Below are 16749 nucleotides of genomic sequence, written 5' to 3'. Positions count from 1 at the left end.
TGACAATAATCCGTCCAATGAGAGCTCAAAATTCAAACTTCTTTGGGAGTACAATCAGTAAAATACCAAATATAATGGGTGGAAAATAGTAGAGCGAATGGGACTCTCAGTAAGAAAAGGATTTCTATTCTTCCAGAAATTCTTCCCTAACATTCAAGATACCTTAAATCGCGGTCATGATATCGATCATAACTCAAGGATAAGGGCACAACCCGATTTCATATTTATATAACCATAGTATGATTTAAGCTATTTTTAGGGTTTTGGCCACTTTTTTCATTTTTTTGGCCCTTATTTGGCATCTTTGTTCCTAAGGGGGTAGAGAACCTCTTCCATATTGGTCTTGACCACATTCATCAATTTATTTGGCTAAACAATTTTATTTATGCTACCCTGGGGTAAGAAACCATCGTACAGATAATTGCCACATTGGAATTTATTCAAGTAAAGTCCCCACATTGGAGTATCCCCAAGTTCACTTTCACATCTAATGTGTGGTCAGAAAAGAAAAGTTTGTATTCTATTGAATTTGTATCCTCCAAGAGAATATTGGTTGGGAACGTAGATTTGGGATGTACATCTATATGAAATATATATTTGTCATATTGGATTATAAGGGGTAGAAGAAAGTTTTCAATGTAGGTCGATGTTTCGGAGTAGTGCCCTTATTAAGGTACCTGCTGATGTTACCATATTTCAAAGGATTTGACTAAAAATGTAAATTTGGGGTGGAAATCCTACACAAAAATTTCAACATATCTACAAATTTCCACCTTTTGGCGACCAGACAGACCGACATGGTTAAGGGGGACTTATGTAGACTCTAATGCACAATCTGAATTTTAGAATTTTCTCCATGCAATAGTACCCCCTCAAGTCCACCTTTTGGCGGCCAGACAGACCGACATGGTTAGGGGGACTTACGTAGACTCTAATGCCCAATCTGAGGTGCCAATGGGTTTAAAAAAATAATTAACTTTGGCTATTCTTAAATCATTCAGCCCTCAATAATAAAACAAAATACAGTAAATTCCAAATTACTGCTCATTTGACTGGAAAATTTTTCTACGATTTTTACCATATTAAAAACCAGTAAAGAAAGTCTTAAAGACGGGCGGGGCCGACTTTATGATACCCTACACCACTTTGCTAATTTAGTAGAGCTGCGCATAACAATTAAAAGTTTTTATGGGAGAATTCAATCATACACGCTATGATTATAACTATAATTTAAAGTTCAGAGGACTAAATATGCCGAAGCATTTGTATCTTTTAAATTCGGACTTGTATTGCCCATATGGTGCACAATTAATTTGAAATCGGATAAAAATATATATGGGAGCTATATCCAAATCGGAACAGATCTCGATAAAATTTGGCAAAGGTATTTCTGAGCTGTATTTGATATATTTCCCTGAATATCGTTGTTACGGAGTGCGTATTACGGCTGTTGGCAACAAATATGACAAATCGGATGAACAGTATATATGGGAGCTATAGCTATATCTGAACCGATCTTCACCAAATTTTACATACTAGCTTCTAAGTGCCAAATTTCATCGCATTTGGGCAAATATTAGACAATAAAAGGTAAATCGGACGAAGTTATATATGGGGCTATATCCAAATCTGAACCGATCTCGATAAAATTTAGCAAATGTATTTCTGAGCTGTATTTGATATATTTCCCCAAATATTGTTGTTAAAGAATGCATATTACGGCTGCGGAGGACAAAAATAAGAAATCGGATGAACAATATATATCTGAGCTATAGCTATATCTGAACCGATTTCGATCAAATTTAGCATACTTATTTTCAGGTCCAATCTGATCGTACGTGCAAAATTCCATACTATTCGGACTGATATTACACGTTTGGTGCACAATAAAATGCAAATCGGACGAAGATATATATGGGAGCTATATCTAAAATTTTGACCGGTTATCTCCAATTTATAAAATAGGGTTCGACCTTGGGCCAAACAAATGATTGTGATAGGGCAATAAATGCGAACTGTACTTTGTTTACAAAAATACATGGACAGACGGACGGACGGACATGCATAAATCGACTCAGAATGTGATTCTATGCAGATCATCAAAAGGAACTATGGGTCTACCTCGTTTCCTTTTGGCTGTTACAAACAAATGCACAAAGACATAATACCCTGACCACCTTGTGGTGTAGGGTATAATTAATTTGATCCCTTATATGAGGATAAGATTGATATATACTTTTTAATGGATTTTTATACCACATTCACACATTCGAAGTCCACGGTTTAAATATTGAAGCCCACGGCTAATTATAGGTTCAGGTATTTTAAAACACTTTTAATCCACCAGTACGTGAACATATATCAGTCATATCTGTGAATAATTATGCTTTGACAAATACGCATATAGACAAAAACTACGGGCTGGCAACGCGGACTGGCCAGCTTGTTTCAGATAATCCCATAGAAAAATGTGGCTAAAATGGCTTAAAATCTATATAGACAATTCTCCTTCAGGGGGTAAAGTACTCACAAAGAATTCCTTGAATTTCAGAAAATTTCATCGAAAAATGTGTCTAAAATAATTAAAATACCGAATATCGCGGGTACCGTTATCGGCTGTTATGGCGGCCCACACCATCACCATGGCCGGCGCTTGAGTTCTGGTGGCCAACCTGACCTCTTTGGCAATTAAACACGATCATTTTGTTTGTTTACAAACTGTTGGACAACGAATATTTCCTCATCGGAGAAAACCAAATTCGGCTCTGTTGAGTCTATTTTCTTTCTGTTGCGGTGTAAGTTCTTGCACTTTTTGAATATTTCCAAATAGAATATTGCGATATGCTCAGCTCACGATCCATTTTTCGGCCACTGCGACGAGGGTTTCGATCAAGTCGCTTCTTAACTTTTCGAACCATTTCTGCTGATGTTGCTGTTTTCTTTCGTCCACTTCCTTGACGTCGGGCTGCGCTACCAATATCACGGTAACGAGCGATGGTACAAGACACTAAAGATTTATTCACATTTAAATGCTAAAGTGCTCTAACGATAGTCACTTGTGGTTTTCTAGCCAAATATAAAGAAATCACACTAACACCCTTGAATTCGTGATGGAAAAACTTTTTTTCTGGAAAATTCTCACCAAAATGCTTTTGTACGCTTGTAAACAATAAAATGTGCTGTCACTGGAATAATTTTAACAGCTGCAAATGCCAGCAGTCTGAAGTTGGTTGCAGTTTTTCATCTCACCCTTTATTGCAGCAAAGATTCCGCCCTTAACGAACAAATTCACAAAATATTTTCCTCAATATTTACATTTATTCCAATTAACACTGATTAACAACTAAGGCAAGACGTCTCAACAAACAGTTGCCTTACAAGTGTTTGACGGCATAAGCGGCTGGGGCAACAACGGGAGCAGCAGCAACGACTGGGGCAGCCTTCACTACGGGAGCGGCGGCAACAACGGGGGCAACAGCAACGAGAGGATCACGACGGACGACGGCATTGAAACCATTGACGGGATCGGCAACATAGCTAACGGTACGTTTATAACCGTCAGCATCGATCAAAGAGTATTCACCGCGAACAAAATCACCATCACGTTCCTCAACATGGCCCTTGTTGTCACCGGATAGAGCATCTTGCACATCATAACCATATTTGTATTGTGGATGGGGATCGTATTCCTCAAGTTCGACAGTCTTGGCCAAAACGGGAGCACTGGGTACAATGACAGCAGCGCTAGCGGCAGCAATGAAAGCGAGAGCGATAACGACCTGAAAGTAATGACATTTTATTAGATTCAACACTACACACATTTTTTTGTTTTCTTTTTCAGCCAAAGTGTTTGTTTGAACACCTAATTTTATTTATTTGATTGCGGCAATTATATCTTGTACATACCTTGTATGCCATTTTAGTTGAATTGAGTTTTGGTTTAGTTGTTCTTTACACCTTGTGTACTTAACACTGAATGTGTTTGCTGAGAATGGAGGGTCAATAATTTATAGTTAATATTTTGTCATTGAGACCTCTTCATTGTTATTCAAAGTGATGGCCAAAACCAAAGCTACAGTCGTTTTATTGAAATTCGATTAATTCTTTATATTATGGTATTTGCCCGGAATAAAAAAAAATTGTCATGATTTTTTAAATATGTAACGTATGTTCAAACTTGGAGTAATAAATTTATAAAGCATCAAGTTCAAATAAATGTATATTTAATAGGAAAAAATAGGAAATAGTCACCACCATTCATTGATAAAATGATGCTAAAAACCCGTTGTATTTTTAAAACCGCACGTCAATCGCATCGACCTACTCCAACATGAATTTTGTAGGGGAGTCAAAAGACAAAAAAATGAGATTATTACAAAAATTGCCCACTTCCACTAAAAAAATTGCAACAAAGTCAAACGGCATAATTTTTACATTTTAAATAAAATTTTAAATTTTATTGAATGAAAGCAAAAAAATATATGAAATAGCATCAAATTTTAGACTAAGTTTAGATTTGTTCGAATTGGTCACCTTTGGCACGAATTATGGCCTTTAAACGGCCAATGAAATCGCCACACTGCCCGAATGCTGCTCTACGGAATTTTGGCCCATTCCCGGCGAACCGCTTGCTTGAGGCGATCGACACTTTATGCCAATTTTATTTAAATTTTTTAGTGCCAATCTTGCTTTCCAAAATACTCCAGACACAATAACCCAACGGATTAGCATCTGGAGATTTTGGTGGTCATTGTGCGCTGGAAATGAAGCGAGGAACCTCAATTTGTAACCTTTTTGGGTGGCGCGGGCCGAGTGCGAGTACCGAAGGTAGACATTTTCAGCTGACCTCTTTGGCAATTAAACACGATCATTTTGTTTGTTTACAAACTGCTGGACAACAAATGTTTTCTCATCGGAGAAAACAAAATTCGGCAGTTCGCCACTTTCGGCCAAACGAAGAAACTCTTTAGCTTTTTGAGTCTATTTTCTTTCTGCTGCGGTGTAAGTTCTTGCACTTTTTGAAACTTCAATGGCTTTACCCCGAGCTCATTTTTCAAAATTTGCAAATGGAATATTGCGATATGCTCAGCTCTGGAGCCATTTTTCGGCCACTGCGACGAGGGTTTCGATCAAATCGATTCTTTACTTTTCGAACCATTTATGCTGATGTTGTTTTTTTCTTCCGTCCACTTCGGGCTATGCTACCAGTATCACGGTAACGAGCTATGGTACGAGACACAAAAGATTTATTCACATTTAAATGCTGGAGTGCTTTAGCGATAGCCACTTGTGATTTTCCAGCCATATATAAAGAAATCATATTATCACGCTTGAATTCGATCACGAATAACTTTTTTTCGGGAAAATTCTCACCAAAATGCTTTTCTACGCTTTTAAACAATATAATGAGCTGTCACTGGAATAATTTTAACAACTGTAGGACGAGTGGCTTAGAAATAGGTTAGGTTAGGTTGAAAAGAGGGGCGAAGCAATTCGGCGCATGCCCTGTTGGGTATACACTTAAGCCACCCTGTTGTGCGCTCTATACTAAGGGCTTTTTGAAGAAGGCGGATAGTTTATAGTTCGTTATATTTGAAATGCAGTTGCCTTTATGAAATTTCTTTACTGTCTTAAATAATTTACCATGGTCTGATTAAAGTCTGGTACGGAGTCGTTCCCTAAGAATTGGGATCTGATATTTGCAAACGCTGGGGTTTGGCAGAGAAAATGTTTCAATGTTTCGTCATCTTCCCCACATGCCCTGCATATGCTATTTTCTGCACAACCTATCTTGTGCAGATGAGTTTGTAGGCCCAGGTACCCCGTAAGGATATCTGTCCTCACGGATCTCTTTTTTACCTAGTAATAAAAGGTTCTTCGTTTCATCCGCTTGACGTTTATTGAGCATCCATTGTCTAATGTCAGTCAAAGTAGGATGGATTTTGACACAAATTCGGTAAAAATCGTTTTAAATATAACCATAGCTCCGATATTTATCTTTTTATTTCATATTATGTTGACACCGCCCGACTTTTTCCTTTCTTGCACACCATGCACTCAACCAATCTTACGAACATTAAATGTTATTTAGATTTGTGTATTGCGATTTCTTTCACGTAAAACCGAAATGGAATAACTAGACAAAAAATATTATACGCCAATCAAGAACACCCGATCAGAAATGGAATGAATTATGTATGAAAAGACCAAATATGTATTTTCTCGAACTTATTTTGAATGGTATAAATATTATCCTACTAAAAATTCAGTCACAGTAGTATGAAGTGTAGGGTATTTACTGAACCATGATTACTTTTATTTCAGATATTTTCAAAATTATTTCCCTTATTTAGTTCTACATACCATCCACATTCCAAAGCATAAGACCTCAACATTGACAATTTTAAGTACTTTTATTTGACCTTCAAATGAATTAACGGAATTATTGATATAGGTCAGATCAAAAGAATACTAAATAGCTTCTGTTTTACGATTAAAAGTACAAAAATATACCTTGCATTTTGTGCAGTATTAATCAATAATATTATACATACGAACATTTTTTCATATTTTAATTCACCGTACAAATTTGAAGGGTGGTACTTTGAATAATAATGAAGATGATTCAATGTCGCATAATGTACTATAAATTGATGGCCCTCTGCTCCCAGAAGTCACATTCAGTGTATTAAACACCAAGTGTAAAGAACAATTAAACAAAAATAAAAACCAATTTATTAACAATGGCTTGCAAGGTGAGTAGATCAATATTCGAGGAGTGAGGGAACGGGAAAATTAAATAAACAATAACAATTTAACAAATAATAATAAACAAAGTAAAATTTGTGGAAAAAACAATAATTATAACCTAATTTTAATTTCCCTTACAGTTTGTGATTGCTCTCGCTTTTGTCGCTGCCGCCAGCGCTGCTGTCATCGTACCCAGTGCTCCCGTTTTGGCCAAGACTGTCGAACTTGAGGAATACGATCCCCATCCCCAATACAAATATGGTTATGATGTGCAAGATGCTCTCTCCGGTGACAACAAGGGTCATGTTGAGGAACGTGATGGTGATTTTGTTCGCGGTGAATACTCTTTGATCGATGCTGATGGTTACAAACGTACCGTTAGCTATGTTGCCGATCCCGTCAATGGTTTCAATGCTGTCGTCCGTCGTGATCCCCTTGTTGCTGCTGCCCCCGTTGTTGCCGCCGCTCCCGTAGTTAAGGCTGCCCCCGTTGTTGCTGCTGCTCCCGTTGTTGCCCCAGCCGCTTATGCCGTCAGACATTTGTAAGGAAACTGCTTGTTAAGACTTGCTGCTTTTGTTGTTGATCAGTTTTAGTTTAAAATAAAAATATATTTTTTAAAAAAAAGTTTTTTCTTCTTTATGTCACTATAAGAGCTGCAAAGTGTAGGTAAAGTCATAAATTGGAATAGTATTGGTTAATAATGGTTGAATTATTCAACATAACTCTTACCAATAATGTAAGTAGCCATCTTGGAAAAATTATCTGATATGGGTACCTTATCCAAAGGCTATAATCAATAACGCAGCGACCTCTGCACTGTACAAAAGTACATAAAGTACTGTAAAAAAAATACAATTGTAAAAAAGTAAAATTGTTATTGAGATTTCAGAATCCAAAATGTGGAAAAAATTCAATATTAGTTCAGGATAATATGAACAACGACGTGGAAGGTCCGGATTATTTGTCGCACAGTGATTCAGATTTTAATTTTTTGGGACAAACCGTAATAAAAAAGCATCTAAGCGAAATTAGCGTCCGAAACATTCCATACTCGGTACATCTCAATATTTCTGGTGTAAAGATGGAATATATCGGTCCACACTTTTAGGAACCCACCACTTAGCGTGTAATATTTTTCGATAATAATATCTCTCATTTAATGCGAAATGAGGATCCGATTCTCATCAAATTTCACATATCACAATATTTTTAATAACAAACGATCCGTTGTAAAGATGTTAAATCCCGGACCATTCCTTCTTGTATCTCCCCACAAAGGGGTCAGAATTTTATGTAACAAAACGCTCATGCAAAATAAGCCTCTGATTCTCTTCAATTTCATATATCCATATAACGGTGCCTCCCGATATTGGGTATTTTGATGATTTATGCCACAATTTTGCACGGATTAATCTATAAATTGGTATTTGTTGGTCATAGCATAGCAAATAGCATTTATAGATCCACGATTGGGTATAGCCCTCATATAACGGCACCTCCCGATATTCGGTATTTTGATGGTTATTGCCACATTTTTCACTGATTTGTCCAAAAATTGTATTTGTAGATCATAATGGGTCCTAGTTCGTGTGTCGAAACATTGTATGTATAGGTCCACGTTTTGGTATAGTCCCCATATAAGGGTACCTCCCGATATTCGGTATTTTGATGATTTTGCCACAATTTTTCACGGATTTGTCTGAAAATTGGTATTTGTAAGTCATAATGGGTTCTAGCTCCTTTGGCGAAACATTGTAATTATAGGTCCACGTTTTGGTATAGTCCCCATATAACGGTACCTCCCGATATTCGGTATTTTGATGATTTATGCCACATTTTTTTTTCACGTATTTGTCTGAAAATTGGTATTTGTAGGTCGTAATGGGTTCTAGCTCCGTTAGCGGAACCTTGCATGTGTGGGTCCACGATTTGGTATAACCCCCATATAAAGGTACCTCCCGATATTCGGTGTTTTAATGATTTTTGCCACATTTCTTCGCGGATTTGTCTAGAAATTGGTATTTGTTGGTCTTAATGGGTTATAGCTCTTTTGGCGAAACACTTCATGTATAGGTCCACGTTTTTGTATAGCCCCATATAGCCGTATTTCCCGATATTCGGTATTTTTATAACTTTTGGCACATTTTCCCATGAATATGTCTAAAAATTGGTATATAGACTCTAATGTTTCCTTTACCCTAACGTGGAGGGTATTAAAAGTTTGGCCCGGCCGAACTTGTTTTTTTTTGAAATTTATATGTGGGAGCTATAGCTTTATCTGAACCGATTTTGACACAATTACTTCTAAGGTGAATTCAGTAGGATGTGCCGAAATTCCTCCACGTTGGAATATATATACAGGGTGAGATGAAAAAACTGCAACCAATTTCAGACTGCTAAGCAATTCGTCCGACAACTGTTAAAATTATTCCTGCGACAGCTCATTATATTGTTTACAAGCGTACAAAAGCATTTTGGTGAGAATTTTCCAAAAAAAAAGTTATTCGTGATGGAATTCAAGCGTGATAGTGTGATTTCTTTATATTTGGCTGGAGAACCACAAGTGGCTATTTAAATGTGAATAAATCTTTTGTGTCTTGTACCATCGCTCATTACCGCGATACTGGTAGCGTAGCCCGACGTCAGGGAAGTGGACGGAAAAAAACAGCAACATCAGCAGAAATGGCTCGAAAAGTAAAGAAGTTACTTGATCGAAACCCGCGTCGCAGTAGTCGAGATATGAATCGTGTGCTCAACATATCGCAATATTCCATTCGACAAATATTAAAAAATGAGGTCGGGGTGAAGCCATTGAAATTTCAAAAACTGCAAAAATTTACACCGCAACTGAAAGAAAATAGTCCCAAAGAGCTAAAGAGTTGCACCGCTTTGTGAACTGGTTTTCTCCGATTAGAAAACATCCGTTATCCAGCAGGTTGTAAACAAACAAAATGATCGTGTTTACTTGCCAATGAGGTCAGCTGAAAATGTCTACCTTCGGTTGGCCACCAGAACTCAAGCGCAGACCATGGTGATGGTGTGAGCCGCCATAACAGCCGATGGTCGCTCTCCGCTCGAATTAATCGACCGTGGCATCAGAATAAATGCCGAATATTATCGCGAAAATATTCTAGAGGGTGTATTTAAGCCTTGGGCACTCTAACAGGAATCAGCACCATTGAACTCGGCCCGCTCCACCCAAAAAGGTTACAAATTGAATTTCCTCGTTTCATTTCCAGCGCACAATGGCCACCAAAATCCCCGGATACCTATCCGTTGCACTACTGTCTATCACCTTAAGTAAGCGCTTCGCCGGGAATGGGCCAAAATACCGCAGAGTAACATTCGGGCAGCGTGTCACGGTTTCATTGGCCGAATCCGAACAAATCTAAACTTATTCTAAATGTTGATGCTTTTTCCGACATTTTTTGCTTTCGTTCAATAAAATTAAAAAAAATGTAAAAATTATGGCGATGACTTTGTTGCAATTTTTTATCTCACCCGAAAATGTACAAAAAATGTCATAAAAATAACCATTTCAAAGGGCGTACGGCGAACAGCTCTGTGCAATTATATAATTATGTAAAATATCAATGTATCTGTAAAAGGTCAAAGGTAAAATGTGAGCTCTTTTAGAATAACACACCAATGCAACAAACAGTTCGAACAATGACAATTGTTATAACTCAGGACGAGTTAGCTAGCTTATCCGATTTTTGGTTTGATGTACCCAATTCGACTTTAGTTTAAGTCTGTTGTTTTTATTTAAGTTAATCGATATGAGCAATTTTTGAAACCTTTGAAAAACATTAGACTACATCATTAATTTTTTATATCACATTTATTAAGATTTAGATTAAACAAAAACTAGTCAACAACTGGAGCTACAAAAAGCTAAGCCCTATATCAAATTACAAATTGCTTACGGCATAGCCGGCTGGAACAGCATAGTTGAAAGGAGCACCAACATATGGGGCAGGGGCAGCTACGTATGGAGCAGAAGCGGCAACATATGGGGCTGGGGCGGCAACATAGGGAGCGGGGGCAGCAGCAACAAGAGGAGCAGCGGCTTTAACAAATGGAGCGGTGGCAGAGTAGGTTACGGCAGCATTTAATGGAGCAGCAGCCACGAAAGGAGCAGCCTTAACAATTGGGGCAGGAGCAGCTACAACAGAAGCAGCCTTAACAATTGGAGCAGCTACTGGGGCGGGGGCAGCTACAAGGGGAGCAGCTTTGACAATTGGGGCGGGAGCAGCTACAGGAGCAGCAGCAACAACGGGAGCAGCCTTGACAACTGGGGCCGCTACTGGAGCAGCAGCAACAACGGGAGCTGCCTTAACTACTGGGGCAGCAGCAACAACGGGAGCTGCCTTAACTACTGGGGCAGCAGCAACAACGGGAGCGGCGGCAACGATGGGTTCACGACGAACAACAGCATTAAAACCATTGACAGGATCAGCAACATAGGTAACAGTACGCTTGAAACCGTCAGCATCAATTACCGAGTATTCACCGCGAACTACATCGCCATCGCGTTCCTCCACATGACCCTTGGAATCACCAGAAAGGCTATCCTTTACATCATAACCATATTTGTATTGGGGATGGGGATCGAATTCCTCGAGATCGGCACTCTTTGCCAAGACGGGAGCGCTGGGTACAACAGCAGCGGCGCTGGCGGCAGCAACAAAAGCGAGGACAATAACAAACTGTAAAAGACATTTCATTGGAATCAAAAATCCTTAAAAAATATTTTCAGTCACTTCAATGCAGGTGTGGTGCACCCACCTTGTAAGCCATTGCTTCAGGTTTGAGCTTTGTTTAATCACTTAATTGTTCTTTACACGAAGTGTACTAAACTGTGAATATGTTTGGCCAGCGTCGATGGTCAGAAATTTATAGCCGCAGTCGTGCCATTGAAGCGTCTTCATTAACATTCAAAGCGTCACTCGCTGGTGGACGTTTGGTAGTTTTTTTCCAACACAGTTTTCATGAGGTCGAACCGGCGGACAAGTGCAAAATTCTTCCACATTTGGTAGAATGTTTTTCGATTTTTAATAAACTTTATTGTTAATGCCTCACCTACGCTGTCACATTTATTATACATACACACATACTCGTAAAGAAAATTGTGTGGTACATGGTTTACGTACATAGGTATGTTGTTATGAAACTGATATAAGTATGTGACCTTGAGAAACGCAGCCAAAATTGAAAGTAATAGTTAGACTTGTAGAATTAATAAAAATCCATTGCATTTTGCAGAGAGAGAATAAATAAATGAAAAATGTGCAGTTTCGCATGGGTTCAATGGACGAGACTTTTATATTCAAATAAACTAGACAGTTTTGAAGAAGAGACTTTGTTTGTCTTTCTATTCATAATAATGTTGCTAGGTTTTTAAGCCTTCGAACTGCGGTAGTTTTCGAAATTTGACTTATATGCACGAAAAGTATTAAACGCTACTATTATATAGAGCTGGAATGGAGATTTGTAGGATTTATATGTACTAAATTTGGTACAATTGGGATTTGGGTGAACCAATTAATTGGGAATTAAGATTTCTGTTGGGGTGAAGGATATAGGATAGGGTATAGGATTGGGATATGGAGGTAGTTTTGGAAATGTGTACTAAATATGGTAAAATTTTTATTTTAGGTGAACCTATAGAGCTGTAATCCTGAAATTTGGCATTTAAATAACCCTTGATACAAAATGATACAATTTGGATGAACTGATAGGGGTGGTATCCTGAAATTTGGAATTGGGATTATAGTGGAAGTGTAGGATTGGGGTATGTAGGAAGGTTTAGAAGTTTGACAGATTGAAATAAAAAATAACTGCAACAAAGTAAAACGCCATAATTTTTACATTTTTTTTTTATAAATTTTATTGAATGAAAGCAAAAAAATGTCGGAAATAGCATCAACGTATAGAATAAATTAGCATCAACAAGTAAAAAAACATTAAGTTCGGCCGGGCCAAACTTTTAATACCCTCCACCTTAGGGTAAAGGAAACATAAGAAGAAATGTGGCAAAAACCATCAAAATACCGAATATCGGGAGGTACCGTTATATGGGGGCTATATCAAATCATGGACCTATACATACAATGTTTCGCCAACGGAGCTAGAACCCATTATGACTACAAATACCAATTTTCAGACAAATCCTTGAAAAAATGTGGCAGTAATCATCAAATTACCGAATGTCGGGAGGTACCGTTATATGGGGGCTATACCAAAACGTGGACCTAAAATTACAATGACTCGCCACAAGAACTGGGACCCATTATGATCTACAACTACCAATTTTCAGAGTAATTCTTGAAAAAATGTGTCAAAAATCATCAAAATACCGAATATTGGGAGGTACCGTTATATGGGGGCTATACCAAATCATGGACCCATACATGCAATGTTTCGCCACCGGAGCTGGAACCCACTATGACCAACAAATACTAATTTTTAGACAAATCCGTGAAAAAATGTGGCAAAAAAAAATTAAAATACCGAATATTGGGAGGTACCTTTATATGGGGGCTATACCAATATGTGTACCCATACATGCAATGTTTTGCCACACGCACAGGGACCCATTATGACCTACAAGTACCAATTTTCAGACAAATCCGTGAAAAAATGTGGCATAAATAATCAAAATACTGAATATCGGGAGGTACCATTATATGGGGACTATACCAGAACGTGGACCGATATATCTCATTTTCAATACCAACCATCCTAGACACAATACAAATAGCTCTGCTAAATTTTGGCGCTCTACGTCAAATAATGTGGGTTGTATCGTGATTTCAACAGACAGACGGACATACTTTATGGGGTCTACGACGAATTTTTAAGGATGTTACAAACGGAATGACAAAGTTATACCCTCCTTTCCAAGGTGGAGGGTATAATATATAAATGTAAATTTTTAAAGAGAAATAGTGGACCACAATACGTTCTCTTTAGGTTAACATTCTTTTCCCGCTTACGAAATAACGGGTGTTTGTTAATTACTAATTAATACAAAGCAATCAACTCGGAATTCTACAATATTTAGAGTTTAAAATGGACCAAAAACCTAAAAATTCTATAGATGTTGCAGTCGCAATACAGTTTTCAACTAAGGACCAGCCTTCAAGCGTATCATTTTGGATGGTCATCGGATAATGATTAGGTGCTGAAATGGACCACAATTTTGTCTGAAAAAATACAAAAATTAAGTTAATCACAAAAACATGAAAGGGGTACCTTTGACCTTTACATTGGTGCTGATTCGTTAACGAATATAGCCAAATATCCGAGATACATGAGTACCCATTAACACGACCTAAGACAAAGATTTGCATGACATCGTGGTTTCGGTAAAAAGCCAAGATACAATTTTTCCAGGACTACGTTAAATTTTTTCAAGAATGAAATGAAAATAAAATTCTCAATTTTTGAAAGTTAAATTTCTGTTTTTTTTTTTTTTTTTTGTCTCTTATAGACCGATTTTATTATTTGACGTAGTTGGAACATCTGCTTCGCCAAATACCGATGCCCTTTTAGAGATTGTATGTTTTTGGACAATTTTGCTTCACGATCTACAATTATTATTCGAAAAGAGAAACAACTAAGTTGTTGGGTATCAAATGGTCGGCCCTGCCCGAGTATAGCCTTTGCTTATTTGTTACTGTGTAGCCCCATAGCTACCTCAGTATTCGTTTATTTTATCTATTTTCTAAAGCAATCTTTTGAAATTTGTGTTTGAAGTTTTTATCGAATATAAATGAATTTCCGATGGAATTTTTTGAATTTGGTATTCGGCCTTCCTAATTGCTACTAAGTCCACTAGTAAAAAAATTCTATGTAGATCCCTATTTTTCTATAGAAATCCCTGTATTCCACATTTTGATGATTTTATCGTCATTTTCCAACGGATTTTTTTCTTCTAATAATTATTTATTAATTTATTAATAGATTAAACAAAAACTAATCAACAACGATAACCACTAAGTTAACAATATACTCGCTTAAAAACTGCGGACAGCATATCCATAGTTGAAGGGAGCAGCAGCTACATAAGGACCACTGGGAACATAGGCGGGTGGTGCGGCTACTACAGGAGCAGCGGCCTTAACAAAGGGTGCTGTGGCAGAATAGGTCACGGAGGAACTGAATGGAGCAGCAGGTACAAAAGGAGCTGCTTTAACAACTGGTGCTGGAGCAAAGACTGGGGCCGGTCTGACAACTGGAGCTGGAGCGAAGACAGGAGCTGCCTTGACTACTGGAGCCGGGGCAAAAACTGGAGCAGTTCTGACCACTGGAGCGGGGGCAAAGACTGGAGCAGTTCTCACCACTGGAGCTGGAGCAACAACAGGGGCGGCAGCTCTCAAGACTGGAGCAGGAGCAACAACAGGAGCAGCAGCTCTTAAGACTGGGGCCGGAGCAACAACAGGAGCAGGGGCGGCAGCAACAACGGGAGCAGCGGCAACGATGGGTTCACGACGGACAACGGCATTGAAACCATTGACGGGATCGGCAACATAGGTCACGGTGCGTTTGTAACCATCAGCATCAATTACGGAGTATTCACCACGGACCACATCGCCATCGCGTTCCTCAACATGTCCTTTGTTGTCACCAGAAATTGCGTCTTTAATATCGTAACCGTATTTGTATTGGGGATGGGGATCGAATTCTTCGAGGGCAACTGCCTTAGCCAAAACTGGGGCGCCGGGCACAACAACAGCGGCGCTGGCTGCAGCAATCAAAGCGAGGACGATCACAAACTAAACGGAAAAAACAACATTTAAAATTAATTATTTTTTTGAGTTTTAAAGGAACCACTTTTTATCAACTGAATGTCCTTTTCATATACGTATAGGATCTTTTTTAATTTTAACACACACACCTTAAGGGCCATTGTTTTTTTGCTTAGATTTATTTAAAGTTTTGTTTAATCAAAAATTCGTTCTTTACACCGGGTGCACAACACACTGACTGTGTCTTTTCCTAGAAAAGGGCTCATATTTTATAGTAGATTGTTATTTCTTTTCTATGTCCGGTATATGCTCATTAATATTCATAACGCCGTTTAATAACAATATCCAATTGACAAAATGCATGGGAACGTTTAGTCGGACCATACTAATCTAAGTTGGGTAACATTACATTTGCTATTTTCAAATCGGTAAATGCCCAAAACTTTTCAAAGAAGTCTTCAACGAATTACTGAAAATATTTGTTAAGTAACCAACAAAAATTAACTGTATGTGTCGGTGGTAAACCGAAAAATGTCATAAACCTTGATTGATTTGATAACAGCACCATAAAAATATTAGCTACTGTTTTAACGTTAATAAAACTGCTAATATTTGGAAACAGTTTTGGGCCATTGAATCAATACGGTGCATTTTATGGTAAAAATAAAATTATTAAAAAATGTGATTTCATCTTCTTCAAAGACACAGTCCGTAGATATTCAAAGAATTTTCTAAACTTCTCGAAGGACTCAAATTAAAATATCCCTTAAAATCAGAATTATGGATGTGTATTTCTTATAAAGTGGAAAGGTATCTCTTACTCCATGTAGACTATATGTTATTTCTAAATTGTTAGGGTTAAACCCATTTCTGATGTTTATACCCTACAACACTATGTGTTGGGGGTATTTTAAGTTTAATTAGGCCAACAATTATGTAACACCTCGAAATATTGGTTTCGCACATAAGAAAGGATATATGGATCTTCCTATTTCGCCAAGCTGTGTCGATCTAGCTATGTACGTCCGTCTGCCTTTGTTAACTTGTAATCAAGATAGAGATCGCAGTTATGGCCTGATCCTCACGAAATTGTACATGGAGGTGGGGTTATGGTCAGAATAGATAGGAGATGATCGCATAATATTGAAATGGACCAAAAAAGAAAAAATCCTGATTTTGCAGTTTCGACGGAAATTAGCGTGAAGCTAGAGCTTAGTGCTGGGCAGAAGCCTTCTAATTTTGATGG

The 16749-nt window shown here is 37.9% G+C and overlaps 4 protein-coding genes across 4 annotated transcripts; 1 reads left to right on the top strand and 3 right to left on the bottom strand.

Annotated features, from left to right (window-relative positions):
- Positions 1–3374: 3374 nt before the first annotated feature.
- On the bottom strand, positions 3375–3918 carry LOC101895404 (larval cuticle protein A2B-like). Its single transcript, XM_005175480.4, has 2 exons — positions 3907–3918; positions 3375–3779 (listed from the first exon to the last, which is right to left on the bottom strand). Exons 1-2 carry the CDS (start codon positions 3916–3918, stop codon positions 3375–3377), a joined length of 417 nt encoding a protein of 138 aa, XP_005175537.2.
- Positions 3919–6701: 2783 nt separating this feature from the next.
- LOC101895584 (larval cuticle protein A2B) lies at positions 6702–7344 on the top strand. The gene is made up of 2 exons (XM_005175481.3): positions 6702–6755; positions 6891–7344. Exons 1-2 carry the CDS (start codon positions 6744–6746, stop codon positions 7293–7295), a joined length of 417 nt encoding a protein of 138 aa, XP_005175538.3. The 5' UTR covers positions 6702–6743; the 3' UTR covers positions 7296–7344.
- A 3317-nt stretch (positions 7345–10661) lies between these two features.
- Positions 10662–11605, bottom strand: LOC101895759 (cuticle protein 16.5-like). Its single transcript, XM_005175482.4, has 2 exons — positions 11539–11605; positions 10662–11459 (listed from the first exon to the last, which is right to left on the bottom strand). Exons 1-2 carry the CDS (start codon positions 11548–11550, stop codon positions 10662–10664), a joined length of 810 nt encoding a protein of 269 aa, XP_005175539.2. The 5' UTR covers positions 11551–11605.
- A 3114-nt stretch (positions 11606–14719) lies between these two features.
- Positions 14720–15664, bottom strand: LOC101889028 (cuticle protein 19.8-like). The gene is made up of 2 exons (XM_005190533.4): positions 15653–15664; positions 14720–15530 (listed from the first exon to the last, which is right to left on the bottom strand). The coding sequence occupies exons 1-2, from the start codon at positions 15662–15664 to the stop codon at positions 14772–14774; spliced, it is 771 nt and encodes a 256-aa protein (XP_005190590.2). The 3' UTR covers positions 14720–14771.
- Between the last annotated feature and the right edge of the window lie 1085 nt (positions 15665–16749).

Source organism: Musca domestica, unplaced genomic scaffold (assembly GCF_030504385.1).
Source record: "Musca domestica strain aabys unplaced genomic scaffold, Musca_domestica.polishedcontigs.V.1.1 56, whole genome shotgun sequence".
NCBI classification, from domain to species: Eukaryota; Metazoa; Arthropoda; class Insecta; order Diptera; family Muscidae; genus Musca; species Musca domestica.
This window is presented reverse-complemented; position numbering and strand designations above follow the sequence as displayed.